At 38.6% G+C, this 22,533-nt stretch overlaps 4 protein-coding genes across 6 annotated transcripts; all 4 read left to right on the top strand.

Moving 5' to 3' along the window:
* Window positions 1-107: 107 nt before the first annotated feature.
* On the top strand, window positions 108-7,594 carry LOC133740456 (ubiquitin-like domain-containing protein CIP73). Of its 2 annotated transcripts, XM_062168415.1 has the most exons (19): window positions 108-404; window positions 552-806; window positions 1,297-1,447; window positions 1,617-1,734; window positions 2,394-2,492; window positions 2,590-2,705; window positions 2,830-2,910; window positions 3,193-3,384; window positions 3,477-3,549; window positions 3,624-3,778; window positions 3,945-4,109; window positions 4,192-4,263; window positions 4,519-4,639; window positions 4,711-5,016; window positions 5,098-5,249; window positions 5,357-5,548; window positions 6,189-6,803; window positions 7,021-7,176; window positions 7,273-7,594. In XM_062168415.1, the coding sequence occupies exons 3-19, from the start codon at window positions 1,319-1,321 to the stop codon at window positions 7,342-7,344; spliced, it is 2,814 nt and encodes a 937-aa protein (XP_062024399.1). In that variant the 5' UTR covers window positions 108-404; window positions 552-806; window positions 1,297-1,318; the 3' UTR covers window positions 7,345-7,594. The 2 variants fall into 2 exon arrangements, with proteins under 2 accessions (XP_062024399.1, XP_062024398.1); XM_062168414.1 differs by lacking the exon at window positions 552-806.
* A 608-nt stretch (window positions 7,595-8,202) lies between these two features.
* Window positions 8,203-11,147, top strand: LOC133740458 (cytoplasmic tRNA 2-thiolation protein 1). The gene is made up of 10 exons (XM_062168417.1): window positions 8,203-8,442; window positions 8,531-8,645; window positions 8,739-8,881; window positions 8,978-9,097; window positions 9,232-9,344; window positions 9,429-9,521; window positions 9,624-9,664; window positions 9,795-9,861; window positions 10,007-10,118; window positions 10,581-11,147. Exons 1-10 carry the CDS (start codon window positions 8,338-8,340, stop codon window positions 10,743-10,745), a joined length of 1,074 nt encoding a protein of 357 aa, XP_062024401.1. The 5' UTR covers window positions 8,203-8,337; the 3' UTR covers window positions 10,746-11,147.
* Window positions 11,148-11,533: 386 nt separating this feature from the next.
* On the top strand, window positions 11,534-14,555 carry LOC133736252 (uncharacterized). Of its 2 annotated transcripts, none has more exons than XM_062163689.1 (2): window positions 11,534-11,916; window positions 14,191-14,555. In XM_062163689.1, the coding sequence occupies exon 1, from the start codon at window positions 11,576-11,578 to the stop codon at window positions 11,891-11,893; it is 318 nt and encodes a 105-aa protein (XP_062019673.1). In that variant the 5' UTR covers window positions 11,534-11,575; the 3' UTR covers window positions 11,894-11,916; window positions 14,191-14,555. The 2 variants fall into 2 exon arrangements, with proteins under 2 accessions (XP_062019673.1, XP_062019674.1); XM_062163690.1 differs by lacking the exon at window positions 14,191-14,555 and adding an exon at window positions 12,530-13,616.
* An 872-nt stretch (window positions 14,556-15,427) lies between these two features.
* On the top strand, window positions 15,428-20,393 carry LOC133736251 (L-ascorbate oxidase homolog). The gene is made up of 8 exons (XM_062163688.1): window positions 15,428-15,719; window positions 15,840-15,949; window positions 17,312-17,582; window positions 18,510-18,612; window positions 18,721-19,066; window positions 19,166-19,531; window positions 19,628-19,706; window positions 19,817-20,393. The coding sequence occupies exons 1-8, from the start codon at window positions 15,564-15,566 to the stop codon at window positions 20,024-20,026; spliced, it is 1,641 nt and encodes a 546-aa protein (XP_062019672.1). The 5' UTR covers window positions 15,428-15,563; the 3' UTR covers window positions 20,027-20,393.
* The last annotated feature ends 2,140 nt before the right edge of the window (window positions 20,394-22,533 follow it).

Below are 22,533 nucleotides of genomic sequence, written 5' to 3'. Positions count from 1 at the left end.
GGAAAAGAGAGAGAGAGGCACAGGTCGGACGGCAAACAAATGAAGCCCAAATGAAATAATCGAAAAATAATAGCTTTTTAAAAAACATTCGTTTATATCAAAATAATTTTCTTTGATCAATAAAACCAAAATTGATGGACCTTCAGAAAAGAATTGGACTCGAAACGAATACTAAGCGCATCTGCTTTACAGCAACCCGAAGTTTCCCGAAATTTCCCGAAGTTCACAATTTGGGTTTTTCTAAATTTTAGGCATTGGATTGTAGGCCACTACGTATTTTAGTCATCGCCCTCCACAGTTTATATAATCTCGGCGCGCACAGAAAGGAAATATCGGAATCGCAGATACGGGTTTTCACTCATATTTAGCTTCACCTGAAACGCCGCCGTTGAATTGATTTTCCGGTAAGTAGATTAGCTTCGATTTGTCTACCCTAGCTCTACAATTTGGAATTTTCATTCTGAGTATATGATTTCATAGCCTGTGGAATTTTCATTCTGATGGCTACATCGGAATTTGATGCTAATTTTCGTGAATGGGTTCATTTGAAGGTCAAGTCAATGAAATCGAATGGAGTCTTATAGGGTTTGACTAGAAAACCCTAGAAATCTGGGATTGTTATCTGTCATTGGGCAATTTTTTTTCTCGATATTGTTCAGGATTCAGCTCAATATAGTGTCATGAATGATTCTATTTCGCATTGTATTCATTCAATTTCGCTATGGACATGTCTGATTTATGGTCTTTGCTTATCAAACTGGATGCTGTTCCAAACACATTGTACAATGAGCAGTTAACAAGAGAAGGTATATGTTTTTATATGCTGCCATTGAAATTGGAAAGATAGGAGATTTTTCGTGATCATTTCAGATACAATTTGGTTGCTGTTTTATTTTTTACATATTAGCCCTTTCAAAACCGGGCATACCTTGGAGGCTGGCGAATTTAATTCATGACATATTCTTTTGAGTTGCTTAAAAGTTAAAACCTTTAATCGCATACAGAAATGGAAGTTATTGGAAATGTTACATCTTTGTTATTAATTATTTACTTAATGAATCAATGCCTTGTCAGCACATTTCATGCCATATACGTTACGTCTGACGTAATATACATTGCTTTCCTTTCCAAATGTAACCATGGAACAAACTTTTTGGTGCGATTTCTGATCTTTTAGCTTTACAATTAGACATCTGGTTCTACGTATTTTGTTTATAAAGTTTAGTGTGCTCCTAGTCTTCGGTAATATGTCATTTAATGATGACAGTATTGATTCGGTACACCCTTTGTTTTCAGACGTTCATTGCTCTTAACTAGCATGGCAAATCAGTACTCAAATGAAGGCTCTGGTCCCAGCAATGTTTCTGAGGAGACCTCTGATTCAACTGTTGAGATCAATATCAAGACTTTAGAGTCGCAGATATACAGTTTTCAAGTGGAAAAAAATGTGAGCTTCGGTCTTCCTTTTGCATCTTTGCTTTTCTTGTTTTATTAAGTATTCACTTCATATTCTGCAATTTTCAAAGAGTGAAATAGTTTCTAGAAGCTACATGACTGCATTACGACCTCTTCAGACTTGTTTCTAATGTATTTGTACTATATATTATTGGTTTCAGATGCTAGTGTCATTGTTCAAAGAAAAAATAGCTGACCAAACAGGCGTCCCAGTTGGTCAGCAGCGGTTGATTTTCAGGGGAAAGGTGCTCAAGGATGATCATCCCCTTTCCGAGTATCGTATCCTACTATTTCAAATGTTGATCTTTTGTTTTTGATTTATATAGTTAATCATGCAAATATAACTGGACATGGAGATTTATGACATTGGTATGATTTTTCCAGCAATCATTATCCTCTAATACTTATTATTACGAATGTTGAAAAAACTATGCTTAGTACACACTAAATCTGTTATATGTGTATTTTGCATGGGTTTTCCTTGTGAAAAACCATGTGTTTCTGGTGTAAGTGTGCATGTGTGTGTTTAACTCTTTACTTTCTAATTCTATATTATTTGAAGAAATGAAAATTTGGAAGGAACTTTTTCATTGATCAGAGACGCCACGGAACAAAAGCCATGGACTAGAAAAGTTGGCTACTTTTTGTGTAATACCAAAACAAATATTGACATAGAAAGCCTCCTTCACAGTTTTATATTTTTTATTTTTCAAACTTTTTCTATCTTTAAACTCTTTTAGGTATTCATCCACAGATAAGTGTTGTTGATCTCATCGTTTGGTTACAAATAACAAATATATTTTTTTGGGACTTCTGTAGTGTGCGTTTCGTGACTTTTTGATAGAAAGTACGTCCATGTTGGTCCGGAAGTTGAGTTTGTCTTACACATCTTGCATATTTATTATGAATTTCAGTGTATGATCCTTAACAATTCTTAGATTTGGAAAATGGGCATACATTGCACTTAGTTGTGAGGCAGCCATCCCAGCCACAAACTTCATCTGGTACTAGTTCTGCTGAGCCTAACGCTAATGCTGGTGAGCGAGGAATTGTTTCTTTTAATTTTTTTGGTCACATTCAGAGTATTCCCATGAGATTAGATAAGCTTACTGTATTCTTGATCAAATTTGGCAGGAAATGAGGGTAATGGGGCTCCTCGTGGTCGCATAGGGCAGATTTCACACAGTGTAGTTCTTGGGACCTTCAATGTTGGAGATCAAGGTGAAGGCATGGCCCCAGATCTTAGTCGGGTTAGTATTTTCTTCTTGCATTGTAAAAGTGATTGGCTCTACATAAACTGTCAGCAGTTTTTCTTGTAGGAGTATTTTCAGAAGCAAATGATGCTCTGTTTTTCTCTTTTTTCTTTTCTGGTAGGTCATTGGCGCAGTTTTGAATTCTATTGGAATTGGCAACCAAGCTACAACTAATGTTAATGGCAACATACAGTCTACTATGGTGAGCAATGCATTTTTCTCAATTACAAGTTTACACCCATAGATGTCTAATAGGCTTGTACATTGTTTGTAAGTTCTCAGTTTGTACAATATAGATAGCATAAGTTACAACTTCTCTAGGCCCCGGTACTTGAGTTAATTATTCTTAGACTTTGTTGTTATCTTGCAAAGCCAAAAAGTGAATAAAGGGTAGTAAGTGCTTAAAGATTATAGCTCCATAAAAGGATAATAAAAATTCTCATATCTGTTGAACTTATGTAGTTTTTTTTCTCTTTCCCAACAGCCAAATAATCCTGGTCAGTCTCCTCAAGGAAATGAAACAGAAGGGTTGCATGGTAATGCAAATAGTCAGACTCGAGGAGGAAATAATGCACAGTCTGGACTGACATTTTCTTCTCAGCCATTTCAAACTTTGCCTCAATTTCTGCAAACTCCCCTTGCTGCTGGAGCATCTCCCTTTCCTTCACTAAATACGGTATTATTAAATGTCTTTGGCATGCTTAATTTTGGCTTGCTTTTGACTGTGACATGTATATGACTGCTTATTGCCTTTTGTTTTCTGTTCAGCCAATTCCGGACGCTTTGAACACTCTCTCTGAGTTTATGAACCTCATGGAGCGGGCATTATCACAAAATGGAGGTACACCAAAACCTTCTGTTATTGTTTTGTAGAAATTAATGGCACCTGCTAACTGCTTTATGCTTTATATGTAGGCTACCAACAAAATATATCAGCAACAAACCCAGGAGACCTACCAAGGGTGAACTTACCTTCCAATGCTCAGGGGTTGCCCACGCCTGAAGCCTTGGGCATTGTTCTTCGCAATGCAGAACGACTTCTCAGCAGTCATGCTGCTTCTGCACTATCTGTAAATACTTAGAAGACTTTTACTTTTGCATTTTACTCTATTGAACTTTTATTGTAAATGTTCTCTTGTAATAAAATATCATGTATGGGCGATATGCAGATAGAACATAAGTTTTTTAGGGTATGACTTAGTTGATTATATGATTGTCATTTGCTACAACTTGTAGCACATTGCAGGGCGCTTGGAACAAGAGGGAGCATCTTCTGATCCCTCTGCAAGGGGCCAAATTCAGACAGAATCTATTCAAGTAGGGCTTGCAATGCAACATCTAGGTGCTCTTCTTCTTGAGCTGGGCCGGACAATTTGGACACTTCGCATGGGACAATCTCCTGTAAGTTCTAATTGTATCTCAGTGACTTGATATATAGATGTGAACAGTGTAGTCATTTACAGTTGTGGCTGATGACCTACAGGGAGAAGCTGTTGTTAATGCTGGGCCAGCAGTTTATATTTCCCCGTCAGGGCCTAATCCCATAATGGTGCAGGTTCGTTGATGCCTATAGAAGGCATTCATTTTCTTTACATGAGTGAAACTTGTCAATAAGAATATATCAAATGTAAAGGAGGATTAGAGGAAGATATGTGATATTCAAATTTACTTCATCAACTCTGGTCAATTTGACACTGCATTTTGTACTTCTTGTCAGTTTATGCTTTCTTTGAACTTTAGGTAATTTTGTTTTGAAAAGTTTAAGCAGCTTAGATGCCAATCAAGCATATTAATCTCTGTTGTTTTGCAGCCTATTCCTTATCAAACAAGCTCCCCTTTTAGTGCTTCTGTACCCCTGTCGAATCCTATGAATTTTGGTCCTGTTGGCATTGGAAGTGCTCCAAGGAATGTAAACATTCATATACATGCTGGTAAGCAAAACTTTATGACTGATTTGCACCTGTACCATTTTGTGTGTCACTGTAACCTTCTGTATCATCAGGTACCTCACTTTCTGCACTTGGTGCTAGGGGAAGTAATGGGGAAGGGATGCAGGGAGAGCATCGTAATGGACCTGGGTCAAGGGATTCAGGTGCAGCTCGAGTGCTGCCAGTGAGAAATATTATTGCTACTGCTATCCCATCATCCCAAACTGGTATTGCAACTTCCAGTGCATCACAGCCTGGTTCAGGTGTATCTGTTCCACGGCCGCGTTCAGACTCTTCTCTTTCGTCCATCGTTGCTGAACTTAATTCACAGATTAGAAACTTTGTCGGTAATGCTCAAGGAAATGATGCAGTTCAATCAGGTAGCTAGTCATTTTTACTTCATATACCAGTGAATTAATAATATTATTCTAGTCTGACTAGCTTGTTTGCCCTACAATCAGGTCAAGCGGTGCCCAATGTTCAGAATTCATCTGCTGGAATTGGATCACGTAATAATTCAGGGAATGAGCAGCTCAGTAATTCAGATGTGAACGGAGGTCAGCAATCTAATGCGTCGCTACCTGGTTCCACATCTGAAAGTGAAGTTCAGAAGGTATTTTCTGTGCATTTGTATATCAATCTTTTTGATGCTGTTTTGTTGACTTTACATGCATGGGTAATCCCAGGCCCAACATAATTTGACGAGTTGGTAATTATCAGGCTTCAGGAAGTGTACCTCCCTTGAGAGATGATTCAGGATTCCAAACCAGAGATTCTCTTTCAAGTGGACAAAATCCAATGCCATCTGAAGATGACAAAGGAAATGCTTCACAAACTGCTGCAAAACAGGATAAGACCGAGGGCGCAAAAGCTGTTCCACTTGGATTAGGACTTGGAATGTTGGAACGTAAGGTAAGATTATTTTGCAGTATGCGGTCTTGCTTTCAGCAGGAAATGAGTTGGAATAAAACTTTTGCATTACAGTCCACAATAATTTCCCTAGGCATTCACTGGTTTTGTGGCAAGTTGACTACTTGGATGTATATTTGAGCAGTTATTATAGTTGCCAGACTCGGCCATATCACATGGGATGTTGGATATATAGACTCCTAGATTAGGAATTTTAAGTCTTACATGATAACATATATAATATATAATGTCTTGCGTTACTTCACCCCATTGCCCAATTGATTTTGCCACAAATAAACCATGATTTTATCTTTAACTCACGTCAGTTGGATGCTCTAATTTTTTACTTGGTGGTATAGTGGGAGCAAGGATCTATGTCTTAGGCCAAGTATTACACTTTCTCCATGGCACCCAATATAATTGATTCACTTGTCTTGCTTAGTTTGGCCGCCTGTGAGCTTGAGTGTGAGTGAGAATATAAGCCATGCTTATAAATATATGATGTCCCGGGCATTTTCACCTCTTATAGTTTTGGTTAGATGCTATTAAGTGGATCTAGTGTTACAGATGTGCTGTTTTGAGCTCCTTCACATTCAAACAAAAATAACACTACAATCCACTTACCTTTGTTTTATCCAATCAGAGACAAGGCAGGCAGCTAAAGACTCTTCAGAAGAATGGTGATGGTGGAACAACCAGCACTTCCTCCAATCAGAATCAGCAAGTAACAAGTGGCCAACAACTTTTGCAGTCTCTTGCAACTCGTAATACTGCTGGAAGTAGGTTGAGCACAAGTGATACTCCTGCAGGGCAAACAGTCCCCAATGTTGGGCAGGTTAGAGATGGTAGATCATTGGGAGGGCAAGGTCCTGGTGGCCAAGTTGATATGGGAAGTGTGATGTCTCAGGTCCTGCAGAGTCCTGCCTTAAATGGTCTGTTGTCAGGTGTTTCGGAGCAAACTGGGGTGGGTTCTCCTGATGCACTGCGGAATATGTTGCAGAACTTTACACAGAGTCCGCAGATGATGAATGCTGTCAACCAGATTACTGAACAGGTTGACACCCAAGATTTCGGAAACTTGTTTGCTGGGCTTGGAGGAGGCCAAGGTGGTGGAATTGATATGTCGAGGATGTTCCAACAGATGATGCCCATTGTATCTCGTGCCCTAGGGGCAGGGTCTTCTCCCGCTCAGCCACCCCCTGTCATGGGATCTCAGTCACTGTACAACGAGAGGAGTCTCAACAGAGATGATAATGAGGTGGATTTTTAGCATTGACTTCCCTTCAGTAGTTATTAGTAGTTATCTTGATGCATCGAAGTCTATTAAGAGGTTTTTTTTTTTTTTCCTCTTTCCTTTTCTTTCGTGGTTTATAATCAATTGATCTAGGTAAGGTGATGATTTGTCCTTGTTTTAAACAATACCGATTCCTGTTGTAATTTCTTCTGTAATTGTATGTTTTCTTCATGCTGTCTAGATTGACCTCCAACAAGTGGTTCAAAGGATTGGGCAGCTGAATGCACCGGGAGATGTTTTTCAAGCTGTAGTTGAAAATTCAGTTCAGCTATCTGGCAGAGGAAGCAGTCCACAAGAACTTGTGGATGAGTTGTGCAGGGACGAGGGTCTCTCCAGTGTATGTATTCTTTGCTTTGAAAATTGCACATGTGCTAATATTGAGGGTTGCCCTGACATGTCTTAAATAATTGAGTTCTCTTTTCCACTTGTGCAGGAATACGCTGAGATCTTACGGAGGGACATACGTCGAAGACTTGGGGGTGAATCGGGGCAGGACAAGTGCTAATACTGCCTTGCGGGTGCTGCTATGGATAGGGTAGATTGGTTTCCCATAGTTGGCTATTACATGTTTCCCATACATGGTTCAACTGTGTTTCACAAAATGTGACTTGAAATTATTTCACAGGTTGATAAGAAGCGATGTACAAATTAGGTTTTGGGCTTTAATTTGCTTTGGTCGTGTATTATAAATTATCAGGAAATTTTTTTCTTGTGAGAAACTAAGCAATGAGCAACCATTTCTGAAACTTCCTGCATTTTAGTTGTCTCAACCTTGTCTCATTGCAGTAAGCCAGGATTCAAGTTTTCTGAATGCTGGTCAATGGCTTATCAATACTTTTACGAGAGTGATATTCACGCTCCTCATTATACAAAACACTCATTTTTATTTTTAATATCTTAAATTTTGTTTTCTATAAAGATAAAATTTTGGGTGTGAATTTCATTTTTAAAAAGAAAGAATGAGTGTGGATAAGTGAATTGTATAATAGGAAGTGTGGATTTTACTCTCTTTTTATCTTTTAACTAAAGTTTTGATAAATAAGTTTGAAACTGCAATAACAACCTTTCTCAAAAAAAAAACTGCAATAAGAAAAACAAACCAAAATCCAAACTTAAATAGAAAGGATTCTAAGCAGTTGTTTGGAATTTTGTGATAAGCATTAATTACTTACAGTATTTCCTTGCTGTATCAATTCTGTGTGGTAAAACCAAAAGTTAATTTACATTGTAAGAAGTAACTTTTGGTTTTACCACACAAAATTGATACAGCAACTGCAAGAGGATTAATTCACCGCAGTAAAAAAAATGAAACAAAAATTATATCCATAGGTTCTGGGAAGGTAAATTTGGAAGACGAACCCCGCACGGTAGCGAGTTTTATCTTTTTAGACGGAGAGGAAACAGTCGTCACTTTTAACTGTAATTGCGAACCTGCTCTCTCTCTTTGATTGTCTCTGTTTCGCACCTCCTGAGCTTTCAGCAAGTTTCGTCGCCAAAAATGGAAGACTCGGCCGCCGGCAAGCCCAAGAAGTCCGGCGCTCGCCAGTGCTGCATCTGTAACCAGAAAAGAGCTGCTCTCAAGAGGCCCAAAACCCTAGAACAGGTAATTATTTTCTCCCACTCCGATCGTGAACCCTATTTATCTTCTGTTTGTTTTTGTTTTGCAACTAAAATTGTTTTTGGTTATGAAGATTTGCAGGGAGTGTTTCTATGAGGTATTTGAGGAGGAGATACATCAGGTGATTGTTGAAAACCAGTTGTTTAAGCCCGGTGAACGCATTGCCATTGGTGCCTCCGGTGGAAAAGGTATAGTAACTAAGCTACATGAGTTGTGATGCTGCCAATTTGAGTGTAGAATTACTTCTGGTAATTGTGTTTTGTGCCATTTGATACTATCAGATTCCACTGTTCTTGCCTATGTATTATCGGAATTGAATAAGCGGCACAATTATGGGTTGGATCTCTTCCTGTTGTCTGTGGATGAGGGCATTACAGGCTACAGGGATGATTCGCTTGAAACCGTCAAAAGAAATGAAATGCAGGTGAATATCGACTCTCTATTTCTATATGTTCATCGCTTTCACTTTTTGTTTTTTACTTTTTGTGGTAACCGACTCCTGTTCTGAATTTCTATTCAGTATGGATTGCCGTTAAAGATTGTGTCGTACAAGGATTTGTATGGGTGGACGATGGATGAAATAGTAAAGATGATTGGTCTCAAGAATAATTGCACATTTTGTGGTGTTTTTCGTCGTCAGGTAATGCCTGAACTAGAAACTCAGCTGCTTTTATGTTGTTGAAATCTTGTATACATGTCAATTACAATTTTGACCGGTTGCGATGAACTACATGTATAATTAAACTAAATAGATTTATTTCTTGATATTTTAAGGCCCTTGATCGCGGTGCTGCATTGTTGAAAGTAGACAAGCTTGCTACTGGACATAATGCCGATGATATAGCTGAAACAGTTCTATTGAACATATTACGTGGTGATATTGCTAGGTAATGCATTGCTCATTAAGACTTTTCTTTTTTAGTTTCCTCAGTTGGCTTGTGTGGTGAACTCAACTGCTCCTTATTTTGTAGATTGAGTAGATGCACTTCAATTGTCACTGGTGAAGATGGACCAATTCCAAGATGCAAACCTTTTAAATACACCTATGAGAAGGAAATTGTTATATATCCTTGCTGCTGAAATATTTGATACTATTTTATTCTTTCATCACTGTTATTCATCTTATTAATGAGTTGGAATCTGTAAAGCCTTAACTCAATTTGCACGTATGCATACTTCAAGAGGCTGGATTACTTCTCCACTGAATGTAATTAATTTGTCCTCTATGCTCTTTCATTGTTGCTTTACTTTTACCCTCCATCGCCTCTTTGCCCTACATTCTATGTGTTTATATTTGTGTATCTAGATCTTAGAAGCTGCTGTTGTTAAAATTGCAGGCATTTATTCACCAAATGCTTATCGTGGTTTTGCTCGTGAATTCATCAAAGATTTGGAAAGAGTCAGGTACCTTGACTCTATTTGTTACTTCAATGGTTTGCATTGTAGTTTTCACAGAATATTGTTAAGTTAGGTCTCCAGTAGGTAGTAAACTAGTATGGACATCCTATATTCCTAGTTTGACATTTTACTTGACATTTCTCTGCTCAAGACCTAGGGCCATACTTGACATAATCAAATCAGGGGAGAATTTCAGAATTTCTACTTCTACAAAAATGCCGGAACAGGGGACATGTGAACGCTGTGGTTACATTTCAAGCCAGGTAACTTTGCCACTTCTTTCATCTTAATTGAACATTAAATCCGGTTTAAATATCATGTAATGTTACTTACATTATATGGTAGAGAAGACTAGCTAAGCAAGACTGGTTTGTTGTTCCAAACTTCTGGAATTAGAAGTGTAGCCATGTGATGTGCTAGCAATATGTCTTAGTACGCCTGCCCATTCACTCTTTCATTGCCAAGTCAACACCTCGCTTTTCTGTCAGCATTTTTAGTTCTGAATGCAAGTAAACTGAATAATCATGCTGTCTTAGTCCAGCTTATGGGTTTGTCATACCAATAGCTGAATCCCTCTCACTGACATTCAGAATTTTAAAAGCTAAAATAACATCCTGGTCGACTTGACAATGAAAGAGTGAATGACTAAGCATTGCTGCTACAATAGCTTATGTAGCAAGAAGCTGATTAGAGAATCTGATTATATATCTGTGTTTACTGTCCAGAAATGGTGTAAAGCTTGTGTATTGCTTGAGGGACTGAATAGGGGTTTGCCAAAGATGGGAATTGGTCGGAATCGAGGAATTAACAACAATCAGAAGAAGGATATGAAACAAAGTAATGCAACAAAAAGTATAGAGAGCAAACAATGTGGGACTTTGGACTTCTGATATGTGAGATGAAGGTTTATTCGATACTGTATGGCAGTCACATGGGCTAAGGCCTACATTAAAAACCAAAATAAGTGACGCTCTTTGTGGCTGTTAAGATGAGTGTTGAAGGGGAACAAGGACGAAAGGAACTTTTATCTTCCGTCCATATTGTTGCAAAGGCAGCAGAGTAGAAAGATGAAGGCCTTCTTCAATGTTATTGGGCATTGACGTGCGAGAAAGCACCAGCAGTGGTTTGTTGCACTAGTAATTTTGCGTTTCATTTCATCTGTAGCATGATATAAGATTAATAGTTTGGATCTGGAGAAAAAGTTGGATAGGATTGAATTATGTATTCTAATTATGTAATTTACAATTTTGTCAGATAAATACTATGAGGCATTTAATACAATTTTATTAAAAAGTTAAAATGGAGTTTTTTTTTTTTTTTTTTACAATATACATCGCTGCGCGGGAATAGAAAACTATCACCGCAGGAAGCTTTCTTGGAGATGAAAAGTCCGGTAGCTTATTGAGCATGGTATGTTTTGATCAGATGATAAATGGCTGTGTTAAACTCGGAACATCAAATTATAGATGGAAGATTTATGTCACTAGAACATAGGTATTGTGACATTGATGGTACTTAAAATTTAAAAACAGACCAGGCAACAAAAAAAAAAATGAAAATCTTCTACAACAGAAACCTGTCAAAAAAAAAAAAAAAAATTGCTTAATTTGTCACAGACACCTATCACGTCCTGCTCACGTGATTTATAGTAGGTATAAAAGGAAGAAAGGCTCTCCAGTCTCCACCATCACTCTCGTTTCAGTTGCAGACTTGGAAGGTCATGGCGTCACCAGCACCGCCGAGCTCAGCCCCCGGCGCCCGGAAACCGTTAGGGTTTGTAGCAAACGCCGTGAAGCGCAAGGACAAATTCATCCAGTTCTTCGCAATGACCGGAATTTTGCTGCTAAGTGTCAGATCGCTCGGTCAAAAGTATCGCCTCCACGATCTTCAGGAGGACACGGCGGCTCTGAAAGAGGAGCAAGAAACCCTAGACAACCGAATGAACAACATCAAGAGAGACCTCCTCCACGAAGCCTCTATCGAGCCCACTGGTCTCTTCGCCTCCAGGCTCCGCCGCCTTTTCGGCGACCAACAGTGATTGCGGGACGGAGCCCTAACTCTGTGAGTGCGGTGTTCTAAGGCTTCTTTCGCTTTGTTCTTATATATGCTTGGTTAGGAAGTGCGAGAATGAACCTGTAATTGTTAGTTTTAATAATTTGAATGTGGCATGGAGTTCTATATGAATTGTGCAACACTTAGCTTCGTTTAGGTTTTCTGGAGACTTGGATTGTGTGTGGATTATATGGTTTACATGGTTCCTCATATTCGTGTAGGCTGTGATGTTGAAATGCTCTCATTATGAGTTGGAAATAACTGTGGTTGTCTATGATTTTAAGTTGGTTACTAAATGAATTAGAATCAGAGAAGAGGGAAATTTAGTGAGAGATTTGGCATGTTATGGGGAATCTATAATGTGCTTTGATTCTAAGCAATTCCAGTTAAAAAGTTGAGGATTCTGTTTCTTTTGCTTATGAAACTTTTAGGAGACAAAATGAGCGCATGAAGTTGTAGGCTAGTGTAAGACATTTAAGAATCCATTCACAATGTGACGCTAGCAGTAATTGAGTTGGGTAAGGAAAGAGAGCAGAGGGTCTTTATTTTTTTTTTATTTGCATATAAATTTAAGTCTGTATTCCACTATCAAATTTTATTGAGTTCTTTCATAAAATTTTAGGTCTCATGGGATCGAAGGATAGACATGTGTTATGTCCACTCATGCTGTACACTTCTTGGTTGCTCAGGAAAGTACAGCTTCTTTCATTTGCTTGAAAGAGCAGACTTATCAAAGTCTTGAGCATTTTGTCGACAGAATTACACCATATTGTTTTTGATATACATGATTCTTGTACAAGTAAAGATATGCTCAAATATAGGTAGGTGATATAAATAAAGAATAAACATGTAATGTCTTTGTGTCTGGATTCTTGGATGTTGAAGTGTCACATGCATCTCTGTCTCTACACTCTACTCTCTGTAGCCATACCTTGATTCTTGTTTGTCTCAGTGCAATAAGTAGGCCGGTTGGATTAAAATTATAAAACCAGATATAACCAACTTTCCAAACAGCACGATTGTGAGTTGATTGGAACTGGTTTGGGTGGAGTTGATTTTACGAGCTGTCCAAATAAAAATGTCAATTAAGTCATGAATTAGAGCACCAAAGGTTCCCACCCTCTTCAAGATCAGCAAAGTTCAATTTTGTTGTTTCTTGTGTGTGCAAAGATATCAAAGTCGTCATTGCATATCTGTAACAGTTGTACATGTCAACTGGCTCTTGTAGCCTTGGCTTCTGACCTTTGTGGGCAGTTTCTGGCATTTTGCATTAAACTAAGCCATATTGTATAATTAGAGGATGCTGTATATTAGCCTCGGGCAATATAGAACTTGTAGGCCCTTGACTGTAACTGGACTACCAAGCTTTGTGTGGTCTTTTTTATTTTTTATCTTTTTTTCACTCATGGCCTGCATCAGACTACTTGAGGCTGACGATGAGATTGTCTATGTTTTACTATCATATGGGCCTTTCAATTTATACTGGGATATTTTGTTGCTACTTAGGAATAGGATGGAAAACTAGTGGTGTCGTGTTTCCTGCTTTTAATTTCCGTCCACATTCCTAGCTTACTGTTTTAGTTTCCACTCTGTATTTCCTTTTGATTGGATTTTACCATCCCAGAGTCCCAGCTGTATAGCTCTCCCCTTTATTCGAATTAAAGCTTCAATTGACCAAAAAAGTGTTGTCGTGTCATCAAATTCAAATTTTGAAGCAAGCTAAAATGACTAGTGAAGACCAATCATTTTTTATGCTTTGAAATCTACAGGTTGTTGGATTGAGATTTGAGAGCAAAGCAATGTCTGCTTGTTTTTCTTTTCCGTGGTCTCACTGCATTATTATGAGTACAAAGAATAAAAGAAGAATCCAGGACTTTTTTTATATTTTTTATTCTTTATTATTGTTATATTGGGACAGCTGTGATTTGCTGCTTCTGTGTTGTTTGGGTTAAGCTCAGCATGCCCCGTAATCACGGTTAGCCTGGTCCTACTACCCAGCAAAGCTTCCTATTAAACCTGGGTTGATTTGTTGGCTTTGCTGCTGCATTTGAAATTCATCTTTGGTTTTCCTTTGTTTTTGAAATTCAATTCGAAACCGCACAAGGACGTGTTGTTTGGCAAGCTGCCGCGTTGTGAGCCATGTGCCTCCTGAATTGGGTAATTTTAACAAGTATATTTTACTTGCCTAGTTTGGAAACCGGGTTGGATTGTACTTTACGTTCGGATTTGATACATCCTATATGGTTTGCTGGGACTTATCGTGTTGGTTTGAAATTTCTACAGGTAAATAAACAATTCAGGCACACTCTATCAGTGTGGTTAAGAGTAAAGCCAAGAGTCTATAAGCCTGAAGAAAGTAGAACTTTAGTACTACATTTGACTCCACGTGAAGATGTATCTAATAGAAGAGCGTGTCTCAGTTCATTTAATTATGATTAATTCTCTTCTACCTCTACAGTCTACAGCGTCAAAGAGACAAAATTCAATAATTCTTAATAGCAAGACGGTCGAACAAATGAGTGTTTAGAGACGCAAGAAAGGGCACTGGAGATTAACTATACACGAGTGTATGATCCGTGACATGTAAGTAATTCTAAGGAACTCAACAAAAACAGCCTCGTCAGATAAATTCTTCATATTACACTTCATTATGAATAGAGTAATGTTACGTGAATCTTTTTAGATATCATATGTATCTCGCTTTATGTTACATCATCTCATTTTATATAACAGCTTATGTGACATAAAATCTAACGTATTAGAGAATTTTATTAAATGATGTGGTTATACTGCTACTACATAAGATTAGATATGGAAGTGGTATTCAAAAAAATAATTCCACCTAACATTACATTGTGTTATTTTACGATGTATAATGAAGTTTTACTCATAATCATAAAAAAGAGTTTGGTTATGAATACTCCGCAGCGTTTTGTAGCGTTTCTTAAGTCTATAGTAGGTCTCTTTAATCCAATTAACTGTATGTAAGCAAAGGTATCAAACAACCTTTTAGTTTGGTTGGATTATTAAACTCTTTCACCAAATTCAGAAGGAATGGGCAAGTGAATGTTGGAGTAGAAACGGTTGACTTGACTAATAAGTAATAACTAATGAGTAATGAGTGGAGAGGGCTAGGGACACTAGTTGTTAAAAACTGATCACGATATCCACATGCACTCTCTAATTGGTTTTGAATGGCGCCAAAGTGAAGCCACCACCGCCCTTCTCACAATGAGTTGCAAACCAAAACCACCACCATCCCATGTGGGAGACAAAAACACAAACACTACAAATTTTCCATTTCATAATGCAAATATGAATAATACCTAGGCCCCATCACCGACACCGCAATTTTCATTTTCTCCTCAGTTTTCCAAATTTCTCAATTTTACTATAATTTTTTATCTGACAGAAAGAAAAGGAATATCTAATTTTCCTTTTTCCCTCTCTTTTTTTGCGGCTAGGCTGCTCACGCTCACCCTTTCTGTACCGCACTTATATACACATGCCGTTCCCCATCAGAGTCCTCGTCACTCGGTGCCTCTCTTAAAGTCACACTCTCCCAGCTACCATTTTCTTTCATATCCAACCAATAATCCAAGAGGCAAAAGCTCTCTGCCTCTGAAGATTTATCAGCTTAAAAACCCTTTGACAAAATGCCGCTAAACTTAGCGGGAGGTGCCATTTCGGCACTGCTATGCCTCAGTCTCACCGCCACTCTGCTCTCCGTGGTTACCGCTGAAGATCCCTACCGTTTCTTCGAATGGAATGTCACTTACGGCGACATCTACCCGCTCGGTGTTCGCCAAAAGGTGATAGCTAGTTGATGAATCTTTTTGTAATAGCTGATATTGTCCGTAGGATCAAAAGTTTGTACGTGTCCGGTTTGATCTGATTGAAATTGAAATTGATCGGATCTGGTCATTTTTCAGGGAATACTTATCAACGGCCAGTTCCCCGGCCCGGATATTCACTCCGTCACCAATGACAATCTCATCATCAATGTCTTCAACAGCTTGGACGAGCCCTTTCTCATCTCCTGGTACACTCTCTGCTCTCTCAGTAAACAGCAAAGATTATGCTTAATTTTTTAATTAATTATTCGGCTTGTGTGGAAAAAGACAAGAGTACCCTGGCTAATCCTTATTTTAAGCCCTTGATCAGAGAGTGCGGGGTTAGGACATTTTCGTTACTGTGCTTATCAGGCATCGTGTGATTCTCAGTACAGCTACGCCGATGAGGCATGTGCTGTTAATACAGATAGTCTCGTCGGCGTCGGCGTAGCTGATACTGCACGTACATTAGGTTTGTGATGAAAGAGAATGTCTGACGCCATTGTTGGATTCACATGCATTATTTAACCATTCCGCTTTTTCTTTTGCTTATTAGCAAAAGAACCACGAACAAATGGAAGCATCAATTTTCCGGTGACGGAATGGGCCGCCGGTTTCAACTTTCTAGTTAGATCTGGCTCATTTAGTATGCTCTGCCCATAGTTTCTTTATTTAGCCATCTGTTATTGGAGGACACGGATCTGGTCACTGTTTTCAGTAGTAGACTAATAGTACTAAGGTTTTTAGTTGATAATTATACCTGATTTAGATTTTTTTTTTATCTGGATACCTGATTTAGATTACTGATGTTGATATTCCCTTACAATTATTGAGAAACCTTTCGTTTTTCATGAAAGAGAGAGTTAGAGAGACCGAGGGTATTTAAGTAATTTGAACCTGAGATTAGGTGAGCAACTATGTAGGCTTGGCAGCTCAATGCACTTGCCATGGAGGCATGGATTGTGACCCTGTGGGAAAATAAATTTTAAGGATAGAAGGATGACCTTGAATCCTTGAAAGATATAGAAATTAATGTTAGTGGTTGATGCTTAATTAATAAATTTTCAAATTAACTAAATAATTACTCCTTGTTGAGGAACAGCAAGAAACAATTAGATAAATCCACCACTACAAAAAAAAAAAAAAAAAAAAAAAAAGAAGGATGCTTAATTATCCCTTTTCTTTTTTGGTCAAATAATTTCAAACCCAAATGGGTATGAAAACAACGGGATAAAATCAGCTGTCCCCAATTACACTATCCCCATGCATTCATTGGTCCACAAAAAATAAAAAATAAAAAAAAAGATTAAGAAAATATTTTTTTAATCTTTGTGGACCAATGAATATATGGGGACAGCATAAGGATAGTGTATTGGGGACAGCTGATTTCATCCCTGAAAACAACCTCCTTGATAAAGATAGAAATTAATTGTCCTTGAGAAAAGTTGATATATATCTATGACATTGCGAAATAGCTGTAAACAATGATGTGATTTTTTTTTTTTGGCAATAAAACAATGATGTGATTAATTAAGTGATTATGTTTGATTTTTGGTTGTTGTGAAATGTAGGAATGGGATCCAACAGAGACATAATTCATTTCAGGATGGTGTGTATGGGACAACTTGCCCAATTCCACCAGGGAGGAACCTTACATACATTCTCCAAGTGAAGGATCAGATTGGAAGTTTCTACTACTTCCCTTCTCTTGCATTTCACAAGGCCGCCGGTGGTTTCGGAGGCATTAGAATTCTCAGCCGGCCAAGAATTCCGGTCCCTTTTCCGGATCCTGCCGGTGACTTCACCGTTCTTATTGGGGATTGGTACAAGTCTAACCACACGGTACACAATCTGTACTTTTTCTTCATCCACTTATCTCAGCTATTACCGTCTTAACAACTAAATACCAAGGATGACAAAATGAATGTTCTGGCTTGTTACTTTTTTTCTGCCTTTGGACAGCTGCGTTTGTTGACCTTTGTGTGTCGGTAAAACATGTGCTTCTCATTTAAAAAAATAAAAACATGTGTGTTTCTTGGTTGTTATCTTTTTTGTCTTTTCTGGTTCCCTTTTATTTTGTATTTTCTTGTCTCTTTTCCTCTTTTGAAAAAAATAATAATAATAATAAACAGTTTTTTTTTTTTTTGAAAGGATAAACAGTGCATTATACAGCCACAAAAGTTCTCAAAAGATTTTTTTTTTTTTTACCTGTGATGTTTTGTTAAGAACTATCTGTTTTCTTCTTTTTAGAGGGATCATGTTCAAGTTCTTGACCTACTAATATTGCAAAACATGTATAAGTAGATAGTACGCATGTGGCATATAGTATGTGCTCACAATCCTCGCATGACATATCTGTTACCAAAATGTTGCTCACAATTTTTTTCCTTCATATCATAAATTTGAGTCATTATTGAAATGGACATTGCCTTGTTGGTTTGAGCGCCATGGATAACTATGGTGCGTAAATTTTGGACCACGGATATAGCACTGTCGGTCTAGTGCATGTTACCTTGAACTGTTTTGATGTCACGACTTATAGCGCTATCTACATGTAAGCTAGCAAGTTACTACCTCAACAACCATATCTCAGAACCGGCCCACAACCTTAATTAAAAGTCCCGGGCCCGCAATTATTAGGGCCTGCAAGTGTTGGTTTTTGGCTAAAGCTCAAAGATGGAGTGGTTGGAAAGAAACTTTGATTGGTTTTGATAGCTTTTTACGTTTCCCATCTGGATTAATAATTGATGATTTACTTGTTTTGTATAGGACTTGAAAGCTCATCTTGATCGTGGTAAGAAGCTACCTTTCCCTGATGGAATCCTTATCAATGGTCGCGGGCCCAATCAGTTTTCTCTCACATTTGAGCAAGGTGTGCCTTCGATCTCTTTGGTTATTTCGGTGCTTCTAAATGTTGATACCAAGACTCCCATTTCTAACATCCGTAGTTACTATTGTGTGTTTATATTTACCATTGCAGGAAAGACTTACAGGCTCAGGATATCCAACGTCGGGTTGCAACACTCACTCAACTTCCGCATTCAAAACCACAAAATGAAGTTGGTGGAAGTGGAAGGAACACACACCCTCCAAACTACTTACTCATCTCTTGATGTACACGTTGGTCAATCTTACTCTGTTCTAGTAACAGCTGATCAGCCCGGACATGACTACTACATTGTGGTTTCCTCTCGTTTCAGCACTCCGATTCTCACCACCCCCGGCATTCTTCATTACAGCGGCGCTGGGGGACAAGTCTCTGGCCCGCCCCCTGGTGGACCTACAATCCAAATTGACTGGTCTTTAAACCAGGCCCGCTCTATTAGGTATTTGCTTCTTCCATTAATTAGATGCATCATTCCCATTTTCTTCAGGAACAATTTATTGTATATGTACTTCAAAACCTAATGCATATGTTTTTCCAGGACCAATCTTACAGCAAGTGGACCAAGGCCTAACCCACAGGGCTCATACCACTATGGACTCATTCCCTTAGCCAAAACCTACATCCTAGCAAGTTCTGCTGGTCAAGTCAGTGGCAAGCAAAGATATGGAGTGAACAGTGTGTCCTTTATCCCAGCAGACACTCCCCTAAAGCTTGCTGACTACTACAAAATTGAAGGAGTTTTCCGTGTTGGAAGCATCTCCGACAGGCCTACTGGTGGTGGATTGTACCTAGACACATCAGTTTTGGGTGCTGATTACAGAGCATTCGTAGAAATTGTGTTCCAAAATGATGAAGATATAGTTCAGAGCTGGCATCTTGATGGTTACCAGTTCTTTGTTGTTGGGTAAGCACATCTATTTTTTCCACTTCTGAGTGCTGATTATAGAGCTTCATACTAATCTACTGTTCTTTTTGTTGTTGCTTCTTAATTAATTTGTAGCATGGATGGAGGGAAGTGGACAGCTGCTAGTAGGAACGGGTACAATCTCCGAGATGCAGTGGCTCGTTCCACCACTCAGGTAACTCCCTAGTCTACTTTGCAATCGTTATTGTATCAAATATCAGTAGTTAAAGCCAAAAGCCTAAATGTCGACTGCTAGCTCGATCTAATGAAGATTCATTTATGAAGGTATATCCCTTCTCATGGACGGCAATACATGTTTCACTTGATAATGTGGGAATGTGGAACTTGAGGACTGAGTTCTGGGCACGACAGTACCTTGGACAACAATTGTATTTGCGTGTTTATACAACATCTACTTCAATCAGGGATGAATACCCTATTCCGAGGAACGCACGTCTTTGTGGCAGAGCAAGTGGCCGACGCACACGACCCTAGAGTCCAATCCAGCAACTGAGCAAAGTGTGATTAGCCCTGTCTAGCTCAGGGGGTGGAGAACGAAGGTTGGAGAGTAGAGTGTTGCTTCTAATTTGTTCTTGGGTCGCCTTTTAAGTACTATTTATTATGTGAAACGAGGAGCATGCATGTACCATTTCAACCGTGGAGGACCTCACCTCGAGGTCATATTCTTTTCTAGACCAGATTATATTCCCTTTAAATTGTTATGTTTCAGGTTTTCGTATACCTAATTAATCGATTATGATGAGGTTAGGTGACCATGTAGTTGCCTCACAACAATTCCATTGATATGTTGCTACAGATAAATATGAGTATGTTGGCTATTGATATGAGAAATATTTTTTTTTTTTTGTGGCTGAAAGATGAGTGAAAGAGAGGAGTAACCTCCCTAACACTCTAATGAATTAATCAAAGAAAAAGTAGATAACAAGAGAGGGGGGACAAAACCAAAATCTCTCGAAGCAAACTAACAATTAAACAAACCTAGCAAAACTGAAATTGAGGATGACTCATAATGTCACTATTACAATAGGACAAAATAAAAGAAGGAGGCACATCTCACCACACCAGTTGAGTTAACGACGTACCATGATTAGCCAATGCATCTGCAACTTTATTCCTTTCACGAAAAATATGAGAAGAGCAAAATGTCATATTTGAGATGCAACTTAAACAATTAAGCCAACGAACACGAAGTTGCCAAGGTACAAGCAAAGGAGACCGTAGTTAGTCTAGCACAAGTGATGAGTCAACCTCCAACCAAATGTGTTTCCAATCACGAACCCAAGCAACCTCAATAGCCGTTATCACTGCCAAAACCTCCGCCGCTATAGAACTAGCTAGGAATGTCAATGTTGGAAGAAAAAGCACCCAGAACATGACAATTAAAGTCACGAAATACCGCACCAAAACCTCCAATACCCTCTGCATGATTCCAAGCACCATCTGAGTTAATCTTCACCCACCCAATGATCGGAGGATGCCAAACAACCTCAATTACTCTAGGGGCTCTCCTCAACCGACACTCGGGTCCAAAACACTTTAATATTCGAAGATCTTGAACTGAATTACTCATTGGACCCTTTGCAAGCCAACTAGCCGCTCTAACATGCATGACCCGAAATGAGTTGACCTTTCTGGAGAAATATATGTTTCAGAAACTTTCTGGAGAATGTGACTTTAACCTTTGTTCCTCTTATCATAGTGTTTAATTATCCTGCAACTTTTGATATATAACTAAGAAAGAGAATATCATGTGAACATTGTAATGGTTATTGATCATCGGCCGGGAGTTTCTTGTTTAATACCGAGATATTATGCAACCAATCCTAGAAATCTAGGGGTTAAAAATGTTACTTTGAGATGGTTTGAAGAATATTACAAAAGAGATTTAAATACCTAACTGGCTCCTGGTCTCGTACAGTTTTATACTTTTCTACAAAACAGGATCATACAAGTTTGTACCAGTCCCAGAATTACCATCAGTTTTGTTGGACTTGTTTCGATTTTGTCTCAGAAAGATGAGCTCAATATGGCAGGTTGAAGAGATATAGTGGTTGATTTCTTCCATTAGCTCGGTATGTCCGGCGCTTTTGCTTGGATGCTTGGTTAACTTGGATGTGAGATACGACAGTGTGAGTCAACAATCAAACCCTTGATCTCTGCATTACGCTCAGCATTGTTAAGCAAATCCAAAATGAATGTAGCAGATTTCACAGGCCAGTGTCTCTGTCCATTGGACATAACATCCTCTAAATATCTCTTTGCCTTGGCCAATGGCAACTTTTTGATAGCAAAAGCATTATTCATTGTGTTCTTGACGTGAACTCCAATGTAGGCACTCCTTGCTTCGCAAGACTTGGTGGGATTGGAGGGTTTAGGCCATGGTTAGCTGCTGCAGTTTCTGCCTCTGCCTCTGCCTTGGTGAAGGGTTGTGTCAGGATTAGGGATTCCGTGTGTGGGTAATTCAGTTCGTATTGCTTCACTATTGTCCTTTTAACCTGTTAATAGTTGTGAACTACACGCCCGTAATAATTTAGGGATTTTTTTCCCCCTTACACCACCCACTTACACCACCTACTTATTTTTGTTCTTACTTACCCATAAAAACTCTAATAAAAGGTCTTCCCTAATACCTAATTAAGTTTTTTATTTATTTATTTTTGAGACTATTTTGCCCTCACCCCTTTGTTACATAAAGGGAGAGAGAAAATTGAAGAGAGGAAAGCCATAGGAGATTTCGCCGGAATTCGATCACCGGCCGCTGCCTATCGAACTTATCTGAAAACCTAGCCGGAGGTCCCCGAAGAGGTTGTCGGAGATCTCATAGGTCACCAAAGACCAATAAACCTCTATTGCCCTCAATAGACCTTTATCGCCCCCCAATAAACTTTTCGATCGCTAGAATGAGAACTAATCTCCATAAAATTAGACAAATAAAACTTTGATTTAAAAAAAAACCAGGAGATTATAGATTTACATCAATT

This window comes from Rosa rugosa, chromosome 3 (genome assembly GCF_958449725.1).
Source record: "Rosa rugosa chromosome 3, drRosRugo1.1, whole genome shotgun sequence".
In the NCBI taxonomy this organism is placed as follows: domain Eukaryota; kingdom Viridiplantae; phylum Streptophyta; class Magnoliopsida; order Rosales; family Rosaceae; genus Rosa; species Rosa rugosa.
Note: the sequence above shows the minus strand (reverse complement) of the source record. Positions and strands in the feature narration are given on the sequence as shown.